Source organism: Podarcis pityusensis (genome assembly GCF_964106645.2).
Source record: "Podarcis pityusensis genome assembly, chromosome: 10".
In the NCBI taxonomy this organism is placed as follows: domain Eukaryota; kingdom Metazoa; phylum Chordata; class Lepidosauria; order Squamata; family Lacertidae; genus Podarcis; species Podarcis pityusensis.
The window spans coordinates 56,150,418-56,171,700 of NC_138035.1; the positions used below are offsets into that span (position 1 = coordinate 56,150,418).

The 21,283-nt window shown below is 41.3% G+C and overlaps 1 protein-coding gene across 1 annotated transcript in view; it reads right to left on the reverse strand.

Moving 5' to 3' along the window:
- The window catches only part of CTTNBP2 (cortactin binding protein 2), a 126,084-nt gene that overhangs the window by 89,741 nt on the left and 15,060 nt on the right, over nt 1-21,283 (reverse strand). The window contains 1 exon segment of the mRNA XM_081023454.1: nt 16,017-16,124. Within this exon segment, the coding sequence (XP_080879580.1) occupies nt 16,017-16,124 (108 nt within the window).

A 21,283-nucleotide genomic window follows, 5' to 3' on the forward strand; every position in this document is an offset into this window, starting at 1 on the left:
GATGGGAATCCTTCCTGTTCACAGATCTTTCCAATAAAATTTGTGCAGATTTTGCATTCCTATCCGGAGTTTTGATTCATAGAAGTTGAAACGTTCCCCAAATACATTGGCCAAAAAGATCTCAAAACAGGCAAGCGCAACTAGAGCCCATGGTTTTAGGGAATCTGGAAGAAGCTGTGGCAAGCTTCAAGCTCTCGTATTTCATCTCTCCTCACCCAATTCTTTTGTGCATGAGGGGAGTAAAATTTTCTTATTTCACTTTAAAACAAAAGAGAGCTCCACTTTATGTCCAAACCTAGAGAACGGTGGCTTGCTTCAATTAAAGTTAGTTGAAGCCAATAAGGAACAATAAGGGAGAGTGGATGAGCAACTTGCCCACAACTTCTCCTTATTCACCCAAATCCATGGTTTAGTTTTAAATCAGGGTTTCCCAAACTTGGGTCTCCAGCTGCTTTTGGACTACAATGACCACCATCCCGGACTGTTGGCCTTGCTAGCTAAGGATGATGGGAGTTGTAGTCTGAAAACAGCTGGAGACCCCAGTTGGGGAAACCCTGTTTTAACTGATTGTCTGAACTAGGCCTTTAGATTCAGGTAGGTAGCCGTGTTGGTCTGGCGCAGTTGAAATAAATAAAAAATAAATAAAATTGTCCAGTAGCACCTTAGAGACCAACTAAGTTTGTTCTGGGTATAAGCTTTTGTGTGCATGCATACAAAAGAAGTGTATCTGAAGAAGTGGGCATGAACCCGAAAGCTTATACCCAGAACAAACTTAGTTGGTCTCTAAGGTGCTACTGGACAATTTTTTAATTTATTTGAACTAGGCCTTGTACTGTTATCTCAAAACATTTTCTACAGATGAGGCTAAGTCAACAAACCTTTACAGATGAAGCAATGGAATGAAGCTGGCTTTTTTGTTGTTGAAGAAAATGTATTTCTAAGATAGCCAACCAAAGATTTCAACTAGGTTGCAGTTTTCCAGTTGCAATTGAAACACTAACTCAATTGATTAATATATTTTATTTCAAAATGTATGTTCCTTAAGGGAAGAGTTTCCCCCCAAAATTTTTTTTCAAGATGAAAATATTGAAAACTTTAAGTTCCTCTATCAACATCCACCAATGAATGTTTTAACAAACTGATTTCCATAGCAACAAACTGTTGCTACAAACAGGCAAACACGACAACTGGCAAATTGAGGTTGCCAAAGAAAAATATTATGTTCCAACATGTGTTGTTGTTGTTGTTGTTGTTTAAGTAGAAGGATTAATAACAATAATCAGACATTTGCTCTTGTTTTGTTTTTCTGTGAGATCTTTTGTAATATAATAATTATTAAGTAATAAGTTATTATCATAAGTAATGTAATACTTTTGCCTTCTGTGGTAGGCTTAAACTCACTGGTCCAATGACCTCATAGGCTCACGGCATGTTAGACTTCAGTCACCATCCAAAATCCTGCCAGGTCCTGACAAATTGTAGATTGCAGCTGTGGAGTTCTGGGTAAACAGGAGCTGCTTTATTGAGTCCAACGACAGATTGTTCTGTGTGCGTAATCTGCATGCAACACTCTCTAATACTGAAATGAGAGAAGAACCCAAACTCTGCATGTGCCCTGGAGCATCTCAACTAGCCAAAGTCCCATATTCAGGGGCCAGCAAACTTTTTCAGCAGGGAGCCGGTCCACTGTCCCTCAGACCTTGTGGGTCTATATTTTTTTTTGGGGGGGGGATTGAACCTATTCCTATGCCCCACAAATAACCCAGAGATGCATTTTAAATAAAAGCACACGTTCTACTCATGTAAAAACATGCCGTCCGTGGGCCGGATTGAGAAGGCGATTGGGCCAGATCCAGCCCCTGGGCCTTAGTTTGCCTACCCATGGTGTAGGTATTAATATAACCCGGCATGGATACAAAGACTGCAAAAGATGTTAGACTCTTTCTAACAAAGAGTCACAAACCATAAGCATTCTAAAGCACCACACACACACCAGTTTGGTTGGCCACAATCAAGCAGCATTATTTAAATTATATATGGAAGATTGTATGCAAATAGCTCTCCAGCCCTTCAGGGTCAAGAGACAACATAGATCAGTCTGAGCTGTGCTGAGGGAAGCACTGAGGGAAGACACTGGAGTATGATGGAATAAATAACAAACAAAAAATATTTCACAGGTCTAAGTTATTTAGTGGGATTCCAGATGGTGAGCAAGAACACAGGGGAGTGAAAGACTGACTTTCTCAAGCACTAATTACTAAACAGAAGGTAGTCCTTCCATTGAGAGTCACGAAGAGCTAATTCAGTGAATAATGCCACATAAAAAAGATTACATTGTCACATTCTAATGAATCCATAATGATCACTACCTCCTTGGTTTAAATTGACTATTGCTAATGCAAGTTTAAAACCAGCTAATCACCTGGTCATCTAAGGTATGAATGGTTTCCTGGGCGAACAGAGATTAATTTTTTGTAAAAGTTGGGTGTCTTCTTTGTTTTAGGCAGTGGTGGTGAATATGGATAAGTGAGCTAGCAATTATCATGGGAAATATTTGCAATGTCCTCCCGCTGTCTTTAATAGCAAAATCAGGTGATGAGTGCCAGGAGAAATGAAGGCAAAATGAGACCATTGAGAAGGAAACGAAAGCATCAGCATGCTCAGGGGAACCCCAGGATTTGCAGAAATACAAAGAAAATCTGGAAAAGGCAAAACCATTGAGGAAAATAAAAATGGAAAAGGGGGTAGTGATTTGAGTATGGAATGGCTTGCTGAAGGAGGACATGGATGGCTGGAACCATGAACAAGAATACTCCAATATAAGGAGGTGGAAATAATACATCACAACATTTTGTTGCAGATCTCATTTGTCTTTACTTATCAGCAGGATCTCAACCATTATGCAGGCATTCATTATGGCAAGGATTTTATGGATTGGAAGCTGATGCTAATTTGAAAAAGCTAATGTATAATAAGTGACTATGGTCATGGCCCCACTGTTCAAGCCAAAACCGGGGCTTGAGTTTGTGGTTTTAGGCAATCCATCTTTGTTCAGATAAAAGAAATGTCAAAAGAATGAAGCCATTATAAATAAAGAGGCAACTTCACTTGATTCGTTTGCTTGGATTACCAAAAACTCTCTTTTTAAAAAAACTTTATTCCATTGCTCTGTATGTTAAAAGGCTTTTGCAAAGTGATTTGAAACAGGGAAATAAAAATATACCCTTGATTTTTGTTGTAGCCCTAATTCCCCCCTCTTCTCCTCGTCCTCCTAAAGGGGTGGAATGATCAACAGTTGAAACAGGGACTGGGATAAGTGGAAGGAGACACACGCACTGGCAACTGCTCAATGAGTTGGAGAGCCTTGTTAACCACAGGACTTGGCAAGGACTTGCAAATGCTTGGCAGCAGAGCCCACTGCAACCCCTGAAGGTCAATTAAAAGTGAACCTACTTATTGTCTGCAACCTGAATAGAATTTAAAGTCATCAAGTCTTGCCCCGGGGAGCCAAGTACTTGTGACCACTATACTCAACTCTACTGTTATAACAGAGACTGCAGGCAGCAGAGTAAGAAGTTTAACTAAGGTGCTATTATGAGGCCACCTGCTACCTAAATACTAGTTACTGTGAAAAGCTACGTTCATGGAGAACGATGTGAGCTTCTATCTCCCCCTTGCAGGGTAAGTTATTGCAGTAGGGATCTGCTTCTGACATCATGTTTCCCATAGCTGTCAACTTACAGATTTGAAAATAAGGGACCAGAAGCCTTGAAAATAAGGGACCAGCAGCCAAAATAAGGGACCTGCAGCCTCACCTGTTCCAGGCACTTCAATCTTACTGTCCTCCTGCAGTCTGGTCAAACTCATGCTGGTAGCTTCGAGAACACTGTTGAACCAACTTTGTAACCAGAGGTTCAACTGAATAGAATCTGATTCACATGCACCACAAGGCCTATGCAGCCGCAACTTAAGATGGCTCCCTGGCCTGGCTTTGCACTGCAAAGTTTGCAGCAGCATGTGCAACAAAATGGCATCCAGCATTCAAAAACCCGCTCAGCTTGCATTGACTAGCCACACACAAGGCATGCAAGCTCCACCCCCCAGTCGTTCTTAGACTTCTTATTGGGTGAGCAACACAGCCAAGCAACACAGTTGGAGCCTCCCTCCTCCCTGGCTGGCAGGGAGGGAGGGAGAGGAGCTGCTTCCTTTGAAATTTAAGGGACATCATTTAAGGGACATTTAAGGGACATCTATCAATAAGGGACAGCAGCGGGACATGGCACTGGAATAAGGGACTGTCCCTTCAAATAAGGGACACGTGACAGCTATGATGTTTCCTCGCCTTGTTTGCATTACAAGAACGCAGCCTGAAAATGGCTGCAGACACTCAGGTTTTTTGATCTGCCTCAAGACTCCCAAAAGCAAATATCTGGAGGCATATTATTCTCTTACCCTCTGAATAAAGCATGACTTAGACTAAAGCGGCTGCCATGGTCTTACTGACACTAGTCTCCAAACAGCAAATCTCTCTTTAAAATAAAAATAAAAATGATGCATGAAGAGGATAAGCTAACAGCCAACTCTTGACAGCCAAGCTATGGCTGCTTGGGTGTTGCTCTTTTGTAACTGGGGGAGCCCTGCACCTCCTGGAAGTCTGTATTTTGCTCTGAATACCTCCCCCTTTACCAGTTTTTCTGCTCGCTTGCTCTGCCTATCCTGACATCCTACACCTGATTCTCCAAAGACAGTCCAACACTTCTCAGCAGACTACTGTATATCCTAATCTTAAATAATCTCCACATTATCTCTGCTATGTAAGGAAGATTTGGCAAAGGTGATCCAGTGAGGTTCACAAGACTTGTCCAGATTAACTCTAAGCCAGGCATAGACAAACTCGGCCCTCCAGATGCTTTGGGACTACAATTCCCATCATCCCTGACCACTGGTCCTGTTAGCTAGGGATCATGGGAGTTGTAGGCCAAAAACATCTGGAGGGCCGAGTCTGCCTAGGCCTGCTCTAGGCCATTCCAACCTTAGCCACTAGGGTTGCAACTAATAGGGCTTCTGTTTCCCCATCACTGCTTCTCCATGCCAGGAAAAGTTACACCTGCTGAATATCTACTTGACAAAACGGTACTAAGAGCACAAGGAAGAAAACCAAAGCAGTGGTGATCTGCTGTTCACCACACCACATTAGCTACCTAGCTTAAAATGTCAGCAGTTCCATTTTTTTTATTATTTAGAGCACGTATGAGTCTGGCACTCAACAGTGCGGTGCATTCGGGCACTGAAATTACATTGTTCTTCCTGAGATAGCAAACCTTAAAGCAATACTTTAGCTGCTCTCCTGATACCATGTTTTCTTGGGAAGCAATTTCGACCTGCACTGCAGAGAGCACTGAAGATAAACACTGACTAATTTATGTGTACAGTATTCATCTGAAGTGGAAAGGTTTACATGCGTGCCTGACATTTCAGGAGAAGAATTGCCAACGTTCTCTCAACCCACTATAAAGTGTACATATAAAACCTCATGACACCAAACTGAGTATATGTTACTTACTGCCTTAGGTTGGTCGCTGTGGCAAACTACACAGTCTGTTTGATATCCAGAGGGGGGAGATACAACAGGAAAGACATAAAACACCAATCCTGGTACAACTGTACTGGCTGCCGATTAGTTTCCAGGCCCACTTCAAAGTGCTGGTGTTGGCCTAGAAAGCTTTACATGGCTCTGGACCTCAATACCTTAAGGATTGCCTCTCCCCAAATGAACTGCCCCAGACCCTGCTCTTGTCATTTGAGGCCCTTCTCTATGTTTCCCATCCCGGAGAGGTTCAGAAGCTGGCAACAAGAGAGCAGGCTCCCTGATTGTGGAATGCTCTCCCCAGAGAGGCTCGCCTGGCACCACCATTGCATGTCTTTAGGCTCCAGACAAAAACATTCCTCTTTGCCCAGGCCTATGGTTATTAAATAATGACCTGTGAAAGTGTGGGAGAGAGGAGTGTTATTACGATGACTATTTTATTATTAGGCTGCCTGTCAGTATGTGTTTTATTATGTTTTTATCATTGATATGTTTTTGATATTGTACACCCCTGGGATCTTTTGATAAAGGGTAGTATATAAATAATAATAATAATAATAATAATAATAATAATAATAATGCAATACAGTGGTACCTCAGGTTACAGACGCTTCAGTTTACGGACTCCACTAACCCAGAAATAGTACCTCGGGTTAAGAACTTTGTTTCAGGATGAGAACAGAAATTGCACAGCGGTGGCATGGCGGCAGCGGGAGGCCCTATTAGCTAAAGTGGTACCTCAGGTTAAGAACAGTTTCAGGTTAAGAACGGACCTCCAGAACGAATTAAGTTCTTAACCCGAGGTACCACTGTGGTTCTGTATTCTTTTAATGGTGAGAGAGTTATCACTCCCACAAGCAGATATTGAAAAGCAGTAGTACCTACTCTTCATCCCAGACACACTGGGGAGGCTGCAATTGTCCAGCTGGAACACACTGGGAGTTCATATAAGACAGGGGTAAGAAACACAGTATGTTCCAGATGTTGTTGGATTCCACCACTCATCGTGTGCAGCCAAGATGGCCAACAGTCAGAAATTATGGGAGCTGGAGTCCAGTAACATCAGGAGGGAACCACATTGGTTACCTCTGACTTAGTCCAACAACTGGGTCAGCCAGAGGCTTCTGGGAAGCAGAGCATGAAGGCAACAGTGCTCCCTTGCTAACTGACCACCCAGAAACTGGAATTCATAAGTCTACTGTCTCTGAACCTGCACGTTCCACCCCGCCGTAATGGCTAGAAACCAGCGGGAGACCTGAGCTCCACAATTCCACCCCCTCTCCAGCAGCTAAGTCACTATCAACACATCTTGTGGCAGAAAATTCTACCAATCAAACGTGCTTTGTGTAAGGAAGTGTATAAAAAGTACAAACCTTGGAACTTCTACCGATCAATTTTAGTGGACAACCCTAAGTTCTGGAACTGTACCAGAAAAATGTCTATTTATATCATGCTGTTTTATAAACCTAAATTATATTCCCATTCTTTTATTCTAAGTTAAACAGCCACAGATATTTTCACTCAGAGAAAAGACATTCGTGTCCATTTTGGTCTCCCTTCCCTGTACCTTTCCAAGGTCTACAAATTCCTTTGGGGGATGCAGCAGCCAAAACTATATACACAACATCCATGGCAGCATGGATAAGGGCCTTATTATGTTAACCATACTCTTCAGCATGGAATCTGCATCCTCATTATGCACTGACCAGGCAATTCTATGCACGTCTGCTCAGAAGAAAGCCCCACTTAGTTCAGTGGTACATATTCCCAGGTATAGGATTGCAACCTGTTTTCGCTTAGCCATCATGGCCTGAAGGTCTTTTCCCCAGTCAGTTGCTACCAGTTTAGGGATAATGCTACAAACTATAGGTTGAATCTAGACTTACAGCACAAGCCTAACCATGTCTACTCAGAAGTACGTCCTACTGAATTCAATAGGGATTACTCCCAGCTAAGTATGGTTAGGTTGAAGTACAACTAACGTAGGCTGCCATCCTAACATAGGGTGGTATTCAATTACCGTATTTTTCGCTCTATAAGACGCACCAGACCACAAGACACACCTAGTTTTTGGAGGAGGAAAACAAGAAAAAAAATATTCTGAATCTCAGAAGCCAGAACAGCAAGAGGGACCGCTGCACAATGAAAGCAGCAATCCCTCTTGCTGTTCTGGCTTCTGGGATAGCTGTGCAGCCTGCATTCGCTCCATAAGACGCACACACATTTCCCCTTACTTTTTAGGAGGGGAAAAGTGAGTCTTATAGAGCAAAAAATACGGTAAATTTTACTCAGCGTAGACCCACTGAAATTAATGGGCCTTAGTCATGTTCATTTATTTCAATGGGTATACTCTGAGTAAATCTTAGCTGACTACTGCCCCCAGAGTCTAGAATTTACCTCTGGTCAAATAATATTGCTGGCACAAAGTGAGAGAAAGATAGCAACATTGAGAAAAATGTTTAATATGCATAGCTATAAGTGCAAAGTTCCACAGTTTGACTGTACAATCTTTTTCATTCACTGTGTGGTTTCCTTTGTCAAAGGGCAAAAGTTAGTTGTGGTGTGAGGCAAAGGCAAAGTTCATACTGGCAAAAAGGCAGATTATATTACAGCAGGTGTCTTACAAACTTTGCTATAGAAAGTATGGCTTTATACTTGGGACATAGCATGTGGACGGTTTTCATGAAAGCTTTGTAAGACATATGGGCACATTTCCTTGCCTAAAACACTGCTCAGATTAGTTAAATGAAACTATGCCACTATAAATGGCAACTGTGGAAAAACTCAAAGTCCTCCCACCATTCTCTGCTCCAGAAAAAAATAAAAATTTGTTCCTGGAAGACTTTCACCCAAGGAAATAAAGTTGAGCCTTTTTACATTCACCAGTTTTAAGTGCTTCTCCATGCAAAACAAGGTTAAACATCCACAGCTGTGAAATGAACATAAATGCATAGCAGAGGGCATCCTCTGGATGCATAAGGCCTAGGTTCAACATCCTGCGTCTCTAGACAGGCCTGCAGAAGATTGTCAGTACAGACCAGAGGTGGGGAACCTGTGGCTTTTCCTGTGGTTGTTTGCCTCCAGCTCCCATCAATCTCTGCCAACATGGGCTATGGTAAGAGATTATACTTCAGCAACATCTGAATGGCTGTAAGTTAACTGCCTTAGGTAGACAACAGTGGCTGAGACAGCTTTTAAGGTTGGTGATGCTGAGCCAGGAAATGACGCTTTCTTTCTCTGACAGCTGTCTCGGTCTCACTGCAACAGACTGGCCAAGACAAAGGGGTGGAAAAACCTGTTCGGGAATCTAGGTGACCTTGAGATGTTCTTCTGTGCCTGAGAAGCTTTTTCATAAAAGCAATTACCAACTGCAGTGAAAGCAGTTGCTTTAATATATTCATGGAGCCTGGAGCTATCCCATCAGAAAGGTTACAAATGCCCACAGCAAGGGTTCCTAGGAAAGGGAGAAAGTTTCCAAGATACAACGGTCCACACAACAATACATATTTATTTATTGTTACATTTGCATCCCTCCTTTCCTCCAAGAACCTCAAGATGGTGTACATCAGGGGTAGGCAACCTAAGGCCCGTGGGCCAGGTGTGGACCAATCGCCTTCTCAATCTGGCCCACAGACTGTCTGGGAATCAGCGTGTTTTTACATGAGTAAAATGTGTTCATTTTATTTAAAATGAATCTCTGGGTTATTTGTGGGGCATAGGAATTCATTCATTCCCCCCCCAAAAAAATATAGTCTGGCCCACCACATGGTCTGAGGGGTGGTGGACCGGCCCACGGCTGACAAAGGTTGCTGACCCCTGGTGTACATAACCCTCTGTGTCTGACAGATTGTGACTGGTTTAAAGTTTCCCAGTGAGCTTCATGGCTGAGTGGAGATATGAACTCTAGTTTCCCACATCTTAGTCCAACCATCTAACCACTACGTCATATTGACTCTCCTTTGAGAGCTCCTATAGCTCCCGGAGGCAAGGATTTGCTTGGTGGCATTCTACAAAACTACATTAGAATTCATGCACAGGTTTTCTTTGCAAATCTCTCTTGTTTTCAAACAAGCCTATCTGCATAGGGAGCCATCAGACTTTCTCTTTATTGCTGGTTCGATTTCTAGCTACTAAATAAACTGAACCAAGGTCAATGTACTCAAATGCACAGGCAACAGGACACTTCTCAGGTGAGAGCCTTCAATTTTAGAAATCGAACAAAAAAATTGCCAAGTAATTTCCCTTGGTGGTTGCTGTAACCTTTTTAGAACTCAATTCTACCTTTGAGCCGTTTCCTGAGAGATTGCTTTTCAGTTTGAGTTTTGGCAGAAATCTGTTCTGTGCACACGCCATGCATTTTAACAACTTAGGCCTCGTTCAAAAAAACAACCAAAGCAGGCATAATTACAATTAACAACAAATCCACCTGCTGTGGGAAAACGTAATTATTGACAAGGTGGCCAAAGTTGTCTAACATCTTTGGTATCTTTAAGGGAGAGGGGCAAATTAAGACGCAGTATTATGTGCCAATGGTATTGCTCCAGTGAACACGTGTGCAGTATACTTTGATATGAAGATGGGGGTCAGTTCTGGCAATGCACTTTCTACTTCCATCCATGCTCCTGACAATTTTCACAGTTGCTCAAATATAGCATGTTAGCCAGAAGATTGTGGCTGCAGTTTGCAGCAGCTTCCAAGATAATGGATGCATATTTTCCAGCCTCTATGATTACCTAAGTTGTCACTGGTTAAGACTGGCAAGGGAAAAATCAGTGCCAGTGTGGTGTTGTGGCTGGAGTGTGAGACTAGGATATCGTAGACCAGGCTTCAAATACCAGCTCGCTCAATGGATGACTTTGGGCCAGTCATTGCCTCTTAGCCTAACCTACCTCACAGGGTTGTTGTGGGGTTTAAATGACATGAGGGAGAACCATGCACACCGCCTAGAGCTCATTGGAGGAAATGTGAGATATAAATGTAGTGAAAAGTTCTTTCCAGCTAAGGGAAGACTTGTTTCTGTGATTGCATTCTGTGACTGGTTTGTAGGAAACCTGCATTATCAGTACTGGACAAACTTCTGGATATAATTATGGTGTTAAAAATTAAAATGTATGCCTTTACCCTTCCAATGTAGGACTGTATCTGTGGATCATTTTCATGCATGCACCCTAAACTGCTATGATGTGGTCAATATCATTTCAGAGATTCTGCAGCAGTGCTAACCTGGAAGCTTCTTAGTTCTGATAAAGCGTGGTCTCTGTTATCTCTGTTTATGATATTAGATTCTGCTTTGTTATGCAAGGCAAACCCTGATCATGCTGTGGATGAACCTAGATACCAATATTATGGACAGAAGGCATATGATGAAAAAGTAACCTAAACAAACATAATATGAAAACTTAATTCAATATTCCCATTATTTGTACCACTACAGACATAAAACATTTTTTTCTTGCCGAATCTCTTTCTACCAGTTCTATCAACAATTTTCTAGTACATATGGCACTTAAAACTAAACATAATGCAAGCTAGTTGTAAAGCACAGAGCATACCATATACAGAGAGAGCACATTGTATATACACAATGTCTTATGTATACAGTCCGTTTTTCACTTACAGATCCCTAGTTCACTCTGAAAGTTATACACATGTCACATCAGAGAAACATAGCCAAATATGGAACACACTGCATTTGTTAAACACCATCTTTATCCTTCTGTACAAAGCTGAATCAGCACTGTAACAGTTCAGATTAATTTTTAACAGTTGTTTGTCTTTTTAAGGCTATATTCTCAGCAAGAGATCCTCCTGCCGACTTTTATAGCCTCTAAACCTGCAATTCTGATTGGGATCTCTAAACAGTCAAAATGCTTGGTTTTAATATCTGCTCAGCTACTTCAGATCTGATCTTCAGAAGTCTTTATTTCCCAGTATCTTAACTCACAGCTTGCGTGCATTTTTTAAAAAAGCGTTATCATTCACATCCAGTTATCTTGACTGGTTTCCAGTCTGTTCCAATTCAAGACAATAATTTTTATTAGAGAATCTAGTGTAAGGGGGGGTGGGAATCTAGGGTCCAAAACAGGAGATCCTTGACACATACACACAATGCCATAATTCAGATGGCAAGCTGGAAGGCCAACTGTGAATAGAACATGGATTAAGCTGTGGATTTGCGTACAAATCTACAAATGCATTTGAATCCTCACTTGGGCTCCACTAGATTGGCTGGATACACTTTTTGATGCAAATATGAAAGCACATCCCCATCTGGAACCACAAGCTATTGAGCGTGACTAACGCTGAATTGGAGCCATGAAGATTTAAACTTCTTTGTCTTTCTTGTTTATGAACAGCTTTATTATTTTTCTCCTCAGCACCACGTATTACCTTCTAAAAATCAGATTCTCATTTCCAAAAGGCAATAGACACCGAAGTCTGCTTTTAAACACTCCCCTGGTGTTAACTTTGCAATAAATATCAAATCAGGTGACTTCCTAGAACTTGAAATGAATTATTCTAAGCTCAAGTGCTTCCATATATTAAAAAAGTATCCAGAGCAATCTTTCTCCTCTATTTCTAATTATCTGCATGGCAGAGCATGAGGTGAAATCTAAATTTATTTTCGTAGGCAAATACTCGTTTACCACCTGCAGTATTTTAAAAAGGGAGAAGAGAAATTGGAAATGAAAAAGCAACAACCTAAACAAACAGTCCGAGCTACAATGGATATTAAAAACTTGAGCAGCTAATGACTTAGATAAACATCAAAACAAAGGGCTTGATCTAGTCCCATAAGCAAACAGCACTTCTTTGTGGAGGGATCCCATAGAGAACAGCAGAGTCCAGGATATACACATCATTTTTGGGTCTTCCTAAAAATCTAGGTGTCTTCCCAGCCTATTGATACTCAGTACCATGGGAGGGTGGGCTTGGCTTCTGTAAGGGGTGTGCCCCCAGATATTGTTCGGACTACAACCCCCATTATCCCTCTGGATTGGCCATGATGGCCGGAGATTGGAGGAGTTGCATTCCAACATCTGGACCGCCTATCTCTATTGTACAGGGATTATTCTGTGAACAGCTGCTGAGACCACAGTGAGCTTGATCAAGCTTTCAAAATGTTACTGCATGTGAACATCTACCAATATGAAAGACGTATGTTTAAATCTTCACATAGACAGAAGGTGGAAGCTAATGAATTAAATGTGAGGGCAACAAGTTCTCCAAACATCTCTGAATCTTTGGACTGATAGAGGACTATACAGGACTGATGGACCACTCTGTAATGTTAATACCCAATCCAGGACTTGGCATTGTTTGAAACAGGTCCTGAACTAATCACAGCTGGTTAATAATATAGTTGAACATTTAATAACATCTAAATTGCAACATGGTTTGTAAACGTTTGAATAAACAACAATGCATTCGTTCGTATTGCTATAAAAGGTGGGATATAAGAATTAATCACAATAATAAAATATGTAACAAGTATACTATGCACTCCTGCTACCGGTAAAAACCACATTTCACATGTTTTCAAATGTGTGCGTTATTGGTGTGTGCGTCTTTCCCCACCGAAATAAACTCCACACAAACAATCCCTACAAACTTTGATGCTTGTAATTTTTGAATGTTTTTTTTTTTTAAACTTTAGATCTAAAGTTCACAGAATACAGGAGAGGGCTCCTGATATGTAGAGGCATTTGTTAGGAGTTGTACAAGCTGCTCTCTGCCCCCATTACATCCACAGTGGATACGATCCATGTGAGAGAGAGAGAAAAAAGAGAACAATACACAACACAACACAATGGGCAAAAAGGAATTGAAGGGCTGGGGAAATCTAGCATATTATTTTTACTATCTAATTCTATTTTCATCTCACCTTTCCTCACAGGCACTTAAGGCTGCATGCATGGCTCTTTTCCCACTCATTTTATCCTCAAAAAACCTTGTGAGGTAGATTAGGCTGAGCTATACAGGTGTCTGGCCCACGGTGATCCAACGAACTTTATGGGCTGTGTAGGGATTTTAATTTGGGATCTGGTTTGACAATCTACCCTCAATGCCATATCACACTGGCTTCTGGTCGAGCGTTGCTTGACATAACCATGCTAGTAAATCCTCAAAGCTCATCAGTATGCAAAAATATTTACTAGCCCAGCTGATCTAAACATACCTGTCTTAGTCACTTGTGGAACAATATTGATTCAAGGAAAAACAACAACCACCCATCCCACAGTCCATTTCACCTGGTCGCATTTAGGCAATGTTTTACTTGTCATCTGCTACCATCAGAGAATTGCTGCCATGAATAACAAACTGTGATGGATCAATATTTTAACGCTACTCATTTTATACAAACTGCCAGGCTCAGTAGCTTTGGCTGGGTTCATGCACTTAATTTTGAGTAAAAACAACTACAAATCTTGTGGTGTCTTAAAAGACTAACAAATTTAGAATGACATTGCTGTCTCTCTTTGGAGTTCTTTAGCTCCAGGAGGGCCATTTTAAAGTAATTTGCAGTGTGTCCTGGATGGTTCTCCCACTGGCTTTTGAATATTGCCATTTCTGATGCCAGATTGGTGTCTATTTATTCTTGTGCATAGAAACTAGCCTGCTTGTGCTATGTAGAATGCAGAAGGGCATTGCTGGCAGATGATGGCATATATCACATTGGAAGATGAATGAACCCGATACCACAAATGGCATTATTAGGTCTTCTAATACTTGTTGCCAGTGTAGATACGTGGACAGTGCTGGCATCTACATCTATCACAGGAGCTGTCCCTGTGTCCATAACTTTGTTATATGCCCTGCTGTTACTGGTGAGTAGCTATTTAAGGTGTGAGATCTGTCAGTAAGGAAGTACAAGGCCTACTATTCAAGGCCTGTGACATGGAAATGCCATTGTTCAGAATGGACTATAGAGCATAGATGATAAGTTTGAGTAGTTTCTGCTGGGAACTGTAAGTGACAAGTGCCACTAGACTCTGTTATTTTTGCTGCAAAAGGCTAATATGGCTGGACTTTGGGGGGGGGGGTGTAATTCTGAGTAATTCCTTTCTTGGAATCTTGCTGGTCATTGACCGTATTAAAGATATTTGATTTTGATTTCTTGGAATCAAAGCTTAGGGACACTGGATTTTACATGCTTCGATGCTTTTTATCCACAGCATTCAGAACTACAAAATCTGTCTAGTCTGCTTATGGCAAGTGTAACATTGTATAGCCTGTAAAGGAGGACAGGAAAATCCCAGCAATGTATAGAAGAGAGAGAAAATGACTACGTGTCATATTGGGTAGTTTCCCCCTCCATTATTTTCTCCTTAAATTAACACAAAGTGTGTGGGAGGGAACTCTAACGGGATTTGCAATCTCTCAGTCTTTCAAACCAGTAACAATGCAAAACATATAGGGACTTAAGGCTAAATATTTTGCAGCCACAAAGTGCAAGATTCCCCTAGGAAGTGATGTATTAGAAAGAAACGCATCTCTTCTGGTATCTAAGCACTGGTATTCTCTTTGAGAACATCCTTTTGTGAAAGAAAGTTCATGTGGCTGCATTGTGCGACTCCTCACATAAGTTTATGAAGAAAGAGCTGCTTATAAATACCTTTATTTCCCTCCAGTTACAGAAAACTAGTTTAAATATAGACCAGCCTAGTTGTGAAGTTGCAGCAATAAGCATGTTATCCAACTCCAGTTATCTACTACGATTATCTTAGTATTGGGTGATCTTCTTCACATTACTGTTTTTCCCACTATGTATGACTTGGTACTAGCTAGTTGGTACTAGCATGCTACTGATTTGTTTTATTTAAACATGCATACCGTGTGTGTGTGATATAGATTTTCCTCCTGCTTTTTAGGAGAATCTCCTTTGAACATGGCAAAAATATCATATACAGTAGTCCTTTGGAAGTCAAACGGAATCTGTTCCGTAAGTCCATTCGACTTCTAAAACGTTAGAAAACCAAAGCACGGCTTCTGATTGGCTGCAGGAAGCTCCAATCGTAAGCCACGGAAGCCCCGTTGGACGTTCGGCTTCCAAAAATAGTTCGCAAACCGGAACAGTCACTTCTGGGTTTGCAGTGTTTGGGAGCCAAAACGTTCGAGAGCTAAGCTGTTTGGAAACCAAGGTACGACTGTAGTAAAAAAACAAACACAATTTGGTGTCTTTGTTACATTTTGGGCACCAGGAAAAAACATTCCTTTTTTCCTCAGGCCTTTGGCTAATTAAACCATCTATGGCCTTTTAAACTGTGGGGTTTGTTTGTTTGTTTGTTTGTTACTATATTATGTATCCTTGGATGAAGATCAGTATAGAAATAATAATAATAATAATAATAATAATAATAATAATAATAATAATTTTATTTTTCTTTACGGATGTAAAATTTCTATATATTTAACAACATGAACATACCCTTAAAGCTTCAATCACAAGATCTCGTGCTTCCAACTCCCCTTCTAGAACACTCAAGAGCATCCGCAGTTCTGATTTGCTGAGATTGTCCACATCGAACTCTCTTTTCTGCAAAATGAAGGAAAACCAATGATTAAAGCAATGTATACAAGTCAGAAAGTCAACTAATGCAGCAGGCAAGTAAAAAAAAAAAGTACCCGTAGTTCTTTAATTTTAGTTTAAAGGTTTGATGCTTCCCATGAGAATAGGAACAAATGTGTTTGCATCATGGCCAATAAGCACCAAGACCAGCATCCATGTGTTTGCCAGCATGGTGTGTGTTAGGGCTGGGTGATATATCATCCCAAGCTGGTTTGAAGTCCACATCGTGGTATCAGTTTCATAGCTTTTGACCTGGCAATATATTGCAAATCACGATGTATGTTTGTGTGCTATGCAAAAATCGCTGTGTGAGGAAAACCATGAAGCCAGCCAATGCCTCTACATAGCTCCATCCTTATTTCAGACATTATGATATCAGTATATTGCGATGTTTAGCTGGTGCTATATCGCGATGTTGAAAACCAGAAAATGCAGTCGTACATCGGAAGTCGAACACCTTGCGACTTGAACGTTTTGGCTCCCAAACTCCGCAAACCCAGAAGTAAGTGTTCCAGTTTGCGAACGTTCTTTGGAACCTGAACGTCCGACGTGGGTTCCGCGGCAATCAGAAGCCATGCCTTAGTTTCTGAATGTTTTGGAAGTCGAATGGACTTCCAGAACGGATTCCGTTCGACTTCCGAGGTACAACTGTATTGAAAACCCACCCCTACCTGACAGTAAAAGCAAGCTTAATTAGCTGACATTAACTTGCTTCAAATACATAGAAGCAAAATTGACAGACTAGTAAGTTAAGAGAGTTTTTAACGACTTTATTTATGAATTTTGAAACATAAAAAATCGGCAACATTTCAAATTTAACAATCAATCAATCCACCTGCAACTTCCCCTCCCTCCCTCAATGGTTCCGCCAAAATTTCAATTTATACTGCATATTATGGTTACTCTATACCTTTGTCTTATCGATAAAGAAACTTCCCCTCCCACTGCTGTTCTTACTCAAATCCTATTTGCGTTTTAAAATATTTACACTGAGTTTCTAAATATTCCGCAAACATTTTCCAATGCTATTTAATGTCAATCTTTTTTTTTTTATCTCTAATTTTTACAAGTCAAGCTTGCCATTTCTACATATTCCATCAATTTCAGCTGCCAATTTTCTTTGGTAGGTACTGTCTCATCATGCCATTTTTGTGCATATAATATTCATGTGGCTGTAAAGAAATAGATTTATCTGTGTGTGTTTTTTGGGGGGGGATATCTATTCATTATCTCCAGTAAAAAGGCTTCCAGTCTTTTTGGGAGAGTTACCTTAAATCTCTTTTTTATCTCATTGTAAATCATCTCCCAAAAGTCCTTAGCCACTCTGCATGTCCACCACATATGGTAAAAGAAGCCTTCTACTTCTTTACATTTCCAACAAAAAATTGACGTTGATTTGCTAATTGTAAGTTGAGAGGATTTAAAACTGGGGTCAGGAAAGAATTTAAAAAAACAATCAAATCAGAGCAGATGAATGGCAAACAGCCTTTCACAAAAAGTTATTTGACTAAATAAATTATAGCTGCACAAGTGCCACTGATAGTCATTTTGCCTGAATAAATTAAGAGTTACCCTGCTTTAACAACAGGGAGAAAATACTCTCTGTAACTAACCCCTTTAGCCATTAGAACAATAGAACAAAATAACAATACCCAGAAGAAAAACATATCTTTCTCTTCCTGCCACCATGTTGCTTACTAGTAACTCCCCCTCAACCTGATGGGCAATAACAGCCAGGTAAAGTATTTCCAGTTCAGCACGAAGCATAGCACAGCTATTCCATTCTACTGGGTTTTATGACCTACACGCAAGGAAATGTTGCTCTAGGGTGACATTTGGCATGCAAAACTTAAACATGGGATCTTTTATTTAAACTTTAAAGAGCCTGCTTTGTTGTTGCATGAGAGTAGACAACAAAAGAATTCAAAATACAATTTCTCAGTTGATTTTTTGTTCCTGCAGCTATCAAATTCGTGAGCTCGGTATAATTTAATACCCAGTTGCACATAAGTGGTAGTTGCTGTGTGTCATTTGAAAGTAAGGGAGCAGGAAATATTATTGCATTGAAACATGCTTGTTACTTGATTCAAAGAACCGTGCACAAAAAAAGCCATTTATAAAATGTCTAGGACTCCTGCTACTGGAGAGAAGCCTGAAATCTTGCTTCAAAGTATCACGGTCTTCTTGTGCTAACAGTACTGTACAGAAACAGGAATTAGCATTGTTGTGCCAATTCCCTCCTATAGTTTTCCCTGTATGGTGACGACACATCTTTTCAACCTGCCCTTCAACATCGAAATGTATATTCTTAGGACTCGTCCTATTCTTGTGCTTGCAATTTGTTTTAAACTGTTTGAATGTGTTTTGAACTGTTGTGACCTCCCTTGGGATCTTAAAGTGAAGGATGGCCAATAAATTAAAATACCAACAGTGACAACACTAACAGTTGCCCAGACAATAATGTTTCACTAACAATTTCACTAGCAACTGCCCAGACAGCAGTGCTTATCTGAGGAATGATGGTAACAAATTCAGTCTGGGATGAATGCAGTCAGAACTAGGGAATCTCTCACCAAAATGTTGGAGAGGCTGCACCTCCACAGGCACATACCTTCACATGTGGCAGGAATGCCCTAAAATCCAACCCTTCTGGACAGCAGTCCTACAAGGGATATGCAAAAGAACTAAAGAGGTATTGGAACTCACCCCAGAACTAGCCCCACTGAACATCTTCCAAGATCATAATGACCACTCACATTATACAGGGCTTATAACCCACCTACTCTCAGCAGCCAGAAGCTAGACACTGGCGGGACCTGTCAGGAGTAAACATGGACCAATGGTATCCAATTTTTTGGGAAACAGCCTTACTAGAAAAACTAACCAATAAACTGAAACTGACATGGGGACATTGGCTCTAGTACGTTTCTGAGCACAATTCAAACTGTTGGTACTGACCTTTAAAGCCCTAAATGGCCTCAGTCCTGTATACCTGAAGGAGCGTCTCCACCCACATCGTTCAGCCCAGACACTGAGATCCAGCGCTGAGGGCCTTCTGGCGGTTCCCTCACTGCGAGAAGCCAAGTTACAGGGAACCAGGCAGAGGGCCTTCTCGGTAGTGGCGCCCGCCCTGTGGAACGCCCTCCCACCAGATGTTAAGGAAATAAGCAGCTATCTTATCTTTAAAAGACATCTGAAGGCAGCCCTGTTTAGGGAAGTTTTTAATATTTAATGCTGTATTGTTTTTAACACTTGATTGGGAGCCGCTCAGAGTGGCTGGGGAAACTCAGCCAGATGGGCGGAGTATAAATAATAAATTATTATTATTATTATTATTATTATTATTATTATTAATAGAAGAGGACGCCTTCACCCCAGCATGGCTCCCCTTTATTACATACACAGCCCAACAAGACAACAACAAAAATCCACCAACAACATACGAATCAGTCTGGCTTACCTGACCCAGCAAGCTCTCTCCCCCCTCACAAATACAAACAAACCCCACTGCAGACAACCACACACAAGCAACCAACCACACCCTGCCCCCCAATACCTCTCACTACCAAGGAAATGTAATAAAGAAATAGAAAGATAACCTACCCAGCTGACACTGACCTAAACCCCACACATACGCTATACAAAAGAACATAAGCCTCATCACCCCACCCTTCCTCTCCCCATTCTTCTTCCCCAACCTTAAACTGTACTCAATGCTAATGTCTCACAACAGATGTAACTGATTTCTAAGAAAGACTGTACAACCTGAAAAAAGAGAAAAGGCATGTGCTTTTTTCAACCAAGGAAATCTTTAATAAAAATATTTTTTTTAAAAAAAGACCTAGGGAATCTCCTGAACCCATTCTCTCCTCCACCCACTTCAACTGGAAACTCATCAAATTTCTACCCACTCCCCTCATGGACAGTCCGTGCTGTCTTCAACTTCCCTCTCCCATTTATCTTCATACTCCAAGCTTTTGCTCCCCACCCTCATCTAAACCGAAAGACTTTGGGGTAGAGATGAGCAAATCAGTCTACTTCTGGTCCCTGCCACTATTGCAGGTATACACCCCTAAGTCCATTCAGGACCACAGCCATAGTCATCTGTGGCTATCAAAATAATTTCCACATGAAAAAGGTGCATTTAAACATGCCTTATAGAAGACACTTCACACTTCTAAATGTGTTTCGCTAAGTTTTTTTTAGTTGTATGGGAACATTTGTGTGACGCAAAAACCATTGGATAACTAACTTCTAATCTGCACATTAGCCCAGGAGGTGCAGATCAGAAGAGAATTTGCAGAGATTGAATTTTGCAAGCAAATCTAGTTCCAGGGAGGCTTAAGCCAATATACTACTTAAATCAGGCATCCCCAGCCTTCGGCCCTCCAGATGTTTTGGACTACAATTCCCATCATCCCTGACCACTGGTCCTATTAGCTAGGGATCATGGGAGTTGTAGGCCAAAACATCTGGAGGGCTGCAGGTTGGGGATGCCTGAGTTAAATGAAGAACTACATCAAACTCGTGCACCTGAATGTAATTTCATCAATAAGCATCTTCATGCCATGCTCTCTAAAGATGCCATAGCTAAATCCTACAGCAGACACACACAGGCACACATGAGCTGTTTATTTTTAATACAACACCCTCCCCCCCCAAAAATGTGGCAGTTAAGCTTGTCCATGCTCTGCAATGAATATGTCACTCAGAGTTGGAGGGGAAATAATTAAGCCGATATATTCTGATAAGCTTTGAAAGTTGTCCAACAGTGCAGTTCTGTGCATTTTTACTCAGAAACAAATTCTACTGTATTCAGTCAACTTTACCTCAGTGTAAGTGTGTGCAGCGGGGGGGCGGGGGCGTGCGTGTCCCTCTAGAGCAGTGTTTCCCAAACTTGGGTCTCCAGCTGTTTTGGGACTACAATTCCCATCATCCCTGACCACTGGTCCTGCTTTGCTAGGGATGATGGGAGTTGTACTCCAAAAACAGCTGGAGACCCAAGTGCTCTAGACTAGAGGATGCTGGACTACAACTCCAATCATCACTAGCCAGGTCTGATAGGAGCGGGGGTCCTGCAACATCTGGCTGGCTGCGGGTTCCCCACGACTGGTGGGCAGGACTGC